Genomic DNA, 5,879 nt, shown 5'->3' with positions numbered 1-5,879 from the left:
TACCGGGGACTGTCCGCGGCTGCCAGCCCCGGGAGTGGGGAGAGGGGACAGGCCAGGGTCTGGAAGGAGCTGATGGCCCTCTACAGCCAGGCTGGGGGCACCTTGGGCAACGTTGCTCCCTTCCGTGAAGTGATACAGAGTGCTCCATTTGCAGTTTGCTCCTTGCATCAGGTATCGTGGGTCTTGGTAGCGTTCCCGTGGTCTTCCTCGGTTGGTGTTCCTGATAGATAGAGGCTGTTGCTGTGAGAAGTCCTGCTCAAGCTCAGAGAAATTCACATCATCTTGCATTTATTGTGATAGAAATAACTTAATTTTGCTTGCCAAGTCCAAGCCATAGTGCTAGTGCCTTAACAATTCTCTGCCTTGCTTTTCTAGATAGAGCTGGAGAAAAGCCAGTATTCAGATCATGAAATCCGCAAGCTGGAGGAGGAGGAGCACCTCCGGAGGAGGAAGGAAAGCCTGTACGATGATGATGAAGCACCCGGCAAAACGGTCATCATGGCTCAAGACCTGGAGGACAAGTGGGAACAGAAGTTACAGCAATTCAAAGCTGCTTCACGGGTAACAGGTACAGGCTGAAGTTTGTGGTGGGTGAGAACATGCTAATCGTCTGACAAACACAGAGGAGTGTAACTCAATGTAGGAAAAGAATTGGCTAAGCTGTTTTTGTTTTAAAGAGGGTCTTGACTCTTTGGCAGCACCATTAGCACATGAGGAATTAACTGGCTGATAAGGGAATCAGTGTTCCCATGCTGCAAAGTGCATGTTCACGCAACCTTATTAGAGCAAAGCAGTGAAAATGGACGTTGTTTCCAGACGAGAAACCTCGGGTCACTTGGTTCCTGAGCTTGCCTAGTTTTCTTGTTGATTTTTGTCAAGCTGGAGATCCAGGCTGCTTGCTATAAATTCTCTTTGGAAGTGAAACTACAGGTAGAGTGCAGTTTAGCAGTGGATTCCAGCAGAATTCTGCATTGGCTTCCAGAGTGACTGAGACTATTTCTATCTAGATTTTTGTCTTGTTCCATGTATTCGTGTTTGTGTATTGTTGCTGGAAGGGTGTGAGATATGGAGGGTTGATGAATCAAGGAGATCAGAGCAGTGTTGCCAGGAGACTTTGTTTCCAGCATGTCTTGGTTTTTTTGGCAGATGCTGATAAAAACAACAATCGAATGTCATTGAACAGGAAGCTGGACAGTAACCTCATGCTTCTGGTGAAACAGAAAATTGGTAACCAGGAGCTGTGGCTCCTGCCTCAAGTGGAATGGCAGCCTGGAGAGACGCTGCGAAGCACAGCTGAGCGAGCAATGGCTACGTTTTTGGGTGTGTAGTTTGCGGTGTGCCTCCCCCTCCCTCCTCCTTGTCCCAGTGGTTTTCTTCCTGTGCCCTATCTGAGTGATATTTGCCATCTGCTGTAGTGAAATTGCCTCCCATCTGCTGGGAAAAGGCATTTCATGGCAGAGGGACGGAGCTCAATGAGGGTGGGCTTTCTGGCAAGAGCCGTGATCCTGGGTAATCAGCTCTGTAACTATGCACTGTTGCAGGGCGACTGCAGCGTGTGGGGGGCTGACAGGGCTGGCAGACTCTGAGTTGGGATCTCTGGCTGCCAGCAGCGGTGGTGTTGGGACTGGCCCTCGCAGTCTGATGTTGAAGCATCACCAGATGCCCCCTGAATGGTCTAGGCTTGCTCCAGCTATAGCAGCAGCTTTTGTGGCAGATGGGTGATAGCAAACCCACGTGTCCCTGCTTTTCGGTGTGGGTTGGTAAAGCTCTCTCACTCCACTTGCTAGACTCCAGGACAAGTTGTTTTTTTCATGAGAAAATGCTGACAATTGGCAATATTTCTGCTAAGAAGGAACAGTTGGCCTGAACCAGATACACAGAGTGTCTTATGCTGTCTTTCTGTTACTACAGGAGAGCAGTTACTGTTACTGTATATACTTATGTCTTGTTTTCTGTTTTCTTTCTCTTGCGTTGCTGGGGTCTTGCAGGAGATCACATTCAAGCCAAAATCCTGGGGAATGCACCATATGGGTTTTACAAGTATAAATTCCCCAGGGCCATCAGGACTGAGGATAATGTGGGAGCCAAAGTATTCTTCTTCAAAGCCTTCCTCCAAAGCAGTGATTTGTCCCAGACGGAGCTGAAGGAAGATTACCTGTGGGTCACAAAGGACGAGCTGGGAGATTACTTGAAGTCGGAATATCTGAAAAAAGTCAATCGATTCCTTCTGGACTTATAAGCAATAGGCTGTGCTCCAGCAGATGGGGAAGATGTGGGATGCGACTCCAGGGAGGAGCACAGCTGCTCCTTTGCATGGTCTGTGTGTATGAGATGTTAACTTGGGCTCTGGAGGATAATTTGCCTTTGCCTTATTTCCCAGTTCTCTTCACCGGGCCTGTACTAAATAAATATTAAAACTTATACTAGGAAGTGAAGCTCTCCTCAGGGAGTTCTTTGCTCTTGTTGAATCCTCCTCCACCTCTTCTGGAAATGCATGTTATGATCTTTTCCTCTCCCAAGTGTGCGATTCCCTGGGGCTGTGGTAGCTGGGAGGCTCACTTTCCTCACCAGACTCCTGTCATAGTCTAGAGCTCGAGTAGTTTCTTCTAAGCAATGGCTAATGCTTGTCTCCGGCACCTGCTTTTTACTAAAAGCAGCACTGGAGGGGTTATCTGTGCGTCCGGGTGGGAACAGACCCTCCTGGACATGAGGCTGTCCCAGGTGGGTTTCTGGGGAGGTGGAAGCTGGGATATTCACGGTTTGTTCACATTTAATCTGTGCTGGAGCTGCCTCTGGTGTGGTGGCCGTGGAGGACACAGATGCATGAGGAATAGGCAGCAGCTCACTCTTCAGGTGGGTGCTGCTTTCCCACCCACACTGCTCTCCTCTTGAGCCTCAATCTGTAGCAACAGACACTGAAGGAGGGTAACATTGGAGCAGCAGCTCTCTGTCTGGACTGAGAGGCTAATTTTTGCTTGCAAGGGAAGGCTGCTTATGGGAGCAGCCTCAAAGGTGCCTCTGAGGAGTTCTCAGTTCCCATTCCTGGTGTGTTAGGCCAGCACTGCTAACCCAGCCTAGCCGTGTCTGCCTCAAGTAGCCTGACCCTATTACCCCAATTCCTTTAGTAGAAGATCTATCCTGGGCTTATGTGGTGCTGTCTCACTTCTCTGGGCCTAATTCTATTTCTTGGTGGTTTTTTTCTGGTTGTAAATGTTGCTGTTTGGTAGTCAGAGCGTTGGCTGGACCTTGCAGAGAATCAGCCTTCTTCGGCAGCAGGCAGAGAGGGAGGAAATAGCTGTCGTTAATCATCAGGAGAGAGTTCGGCCTCCAGAGGTGGAACTGGAGATTGCTATATATATTTTATCAATCCTTTGGGAGCTGTTGAGCTGCAGGCCTCAAATTAAAGCTATCCTTAATCACTCCACAAGCCATTGGGGTGGGGGGGGTAGCACATCAGCCTTCTATTTTCTAACCCTGGGCAGTTTGGGAGCTGCAGGCTTGCCATAAATTACCAACAAAACAAAAGTTGGTTTCCTGAAGCACCCTCGCAGGCCTGGCAAGGAGGCTGTGTCTGCATCAGAGAGCACTTGCAAAGAGGAAATAAATGTGGAGCAGAATATGTGCTTGAAAAACTGCAGATCTTTTGGCTTCTGTCTGAGGTCAGCACTGCTGAAGGGGAAACTGTTGCCTTCTCCAGGACTGAAAGCTCCTGCAGAGGGGACAGGTGAGTCCTTTCCCTCAGGCTGTGTCCCACCAGCCTGGGGGAGCATGGGTGCGCTCAGCTCGGGATTGGGCTTTTCTCTGCTGCTCTGTTTCAGGCTGTTGCTGGCCCTGTAAGCACACAGCACCTGAACAGCACTTTGTGGGCACAGGCTTAGGACATGCCCTTTGCCAAGGTCTCTGTCCCATTTCCCATGCCAAAGGCAGGTTTTGTGTTGCTGGAGGGAAACTTTCAAAGCATTTAAAATGCTGTTTTATCAGTCCTTATTTACTCTCAAGACCAGGAGCACAAAAGTGAGAAAAGGCTGTACTGAAAGCTTGCCGATCTTCACACCTAAGCGGTTTTATTCTCTGGTTTGCTCAAGCTACAAGTCTTTGGGCATTGTCTGTGCTGAGAGGTGTAGCTCCCTCCAGCAGTGGAAAGGTCAGAATCAACAGCCTCCTTCATTTTTTTTAAAATCTTTTTCCTTGGGCTGAGGCCTTTGTTCTTACAGGTAGCAGGTGTGTGAGAAGCTTGGTCTTTTCTGGAAGCTGAAATTGTTATTTTCTCATCACCTAAAACACAAATTCCTGCTTGCAGCCTGCATAGGAACAGCGCTGCTTTTTTTTTTTTTTCTTTTTATAGTTGATTTTATTTAAAACCCCTCAGCCAGTTGCTGCAAACAGTCTCAGATCCTGCAACATGGGTGCTTTTGCTCGGTTCTGTGTGGCCTCTTTCCCCCACCCCCAGCCTCAGTGAGAGCAAGGGCAGAAGGATATCATGCAGGTTTCCTAGGGGAGAGGATGGTTTGTATCTTCTCATCTCCTCTCTACTCCCAGAGGTGCTGTGGTAGATTGCTGAGGCTGTTCTTTTCCTTTGAGAACTTGGTGGCTGCAGGCTGTCTTTCCACTCAGTGCAAATCTATGCCTGTTCTCCTTGCAGAGTTGCAGAAGTCTGATCAGGCAGGCTGGTGGGATATATTTTGCTGGTAACTACTGAAAGGATAGCACAAAGCCTTAAAACCTTTCTGAGAGAGCTTTTCTGTCTCCTGGAACAGAAGAGACCTGTTGAGTCCTGTGTGGGAGGGCACTGCCGTAGCCGCAGTGTGCCTTCTGCGGTCCAGCACAAGGAGCAGGGGGAGCATTTCACTTGTGTTGAGCGTGAAACGCAAAACTCCCCTTGTAAATGTGACAGGGACCCGCATCAGTGTTTGCCTGGGTGTTGAGGGGGTCTCGAGCTTGTTTGCACCCAAAGCCTGGAGAGTATTTCTCACCTTGGCAAAGGCTTCCTCACATGACATCTCTCTGTTAGCACGTGAAGCCGCAGCAAGTACCTGTGAAGGCAGTGAGTTTGCTGTGGCTCTTTAGTGCAAGGCACAGTCAGATCAATCGAAGAGCTCTCCTGTGAAGTGTGCACCGGAGAGAGGTGTTTTGGGAAGGACCTGTGACTCTGCTTTGAGAGCAGCAATGTGGGGCTCATCTAAGAAGTCCAATGTAAGATCAGTGCTGCAGCTGCTGGGGCCGGTGTCTGAGTGTTATCCTCCCCTAACTGTGCACATCGGGGAGGAAGCTGGAGAGCAGTCAGACTGCGGAGACTTTCCGCTCCTTGAAGCCACTTTCAGCACTGGATATTTCCATTCATGAGAGCAGTACTCAAAAGCCAGATCCTTTCCCCCCCTCCAAGGGGGAAGGATGCATATCAAGACGGCCTTTCCCTGGTGTGATACAGTCCAGCAGCTGTTGCTAAAAGCCTCCAGGAGCAGAAACAAATGGAAGGATCAGTTGCAGTCTAAACCACCAGCATCTAAGCCATGGTTTAAGCCACCATGTTAGAAGAGAGAGATGAAGGTTTTCCATGTGACAAATTGATGCTTGCACTTCCCTCCAGCAAAGGAGAGATAACAAGTCTTAATAAAACCACTTTTCAGCTTTACAGGTACAGCTTTCCTCTACTTCCCCTACAAAATATCTTCCCTAGTTGTTATCCCTCCCTGTCTGCGGGAGTTTTGAGGATTGGTGCTGTCTAAGCAGAGCCCCGCTCGCGTGTTTTGTGATACACTGTGAACTGCTCAGAACCGCATGCTTTCTCGCATAATAGGAAGCTGCTCTTTGTTGCTCCTCCTGGCTGGCTCCAAGCAACCAAAGGCTTCAACATGCAGAACATAAATACATGCAGAGCC

General features: G+C 49.1%; 2 protein-coding genes across 2 annotated transcripts in view; one reads left to right on the top strand and one right to left on the bottom strand.

The window, feature by feature from the left end:
• Positions 1-335, bottom strand: part of MRPS11 (mitochondrial ribosomal protein S11) — a 4,489-nt gene extending 4,154 nt beyond the window's left edge. The window contains exon 1 of the mRNA XM_009887673.1: positions 322-335. Within this exon, the coding sequence (XP_009885975.1) occupies positions 322-335 (14 nt within the window). The remainder of the gene's footprint in view (positions 1-321) is intronic.
• Positions 336-363: 28 nt separating this feature from the next.
• Positions 364-2,421, top strand: MRPL46 (mitochondrial ribosomal protein L46; the record flags this gene model as incomplete). The annotated part of the gene is given in 3 exon segments (XM_009887237.1): positions 364-568; positions 1,147-1,320; positions 1,989-2,421. Coding segments are annotated over 3 exon segments (630 nt in total), but the record flags the coding sequence as incomplete, so codon positions are not given.
• Positions 2,422-5,879: the final 3,458 nt, after the last annotated feature.

This window comes from Charadrius vociferus, unplaced genomic scaffold (genome assembly GCF_000708025.1).
Source record: "Charadrius vociferus isolate BGI_N301 unplaced genomic scaffold, ASM70802v2 scaffold190, whole genome shotgun sequence".
NCBI lineage: Eukaryota > Metazoa > Chordata > Aves > Charadriiformes > Charadriidae > Charadrius > Charadrius vociferus.
This window is presented reverse-complemented; position numbering and strand designations above follow the sequence as displayed.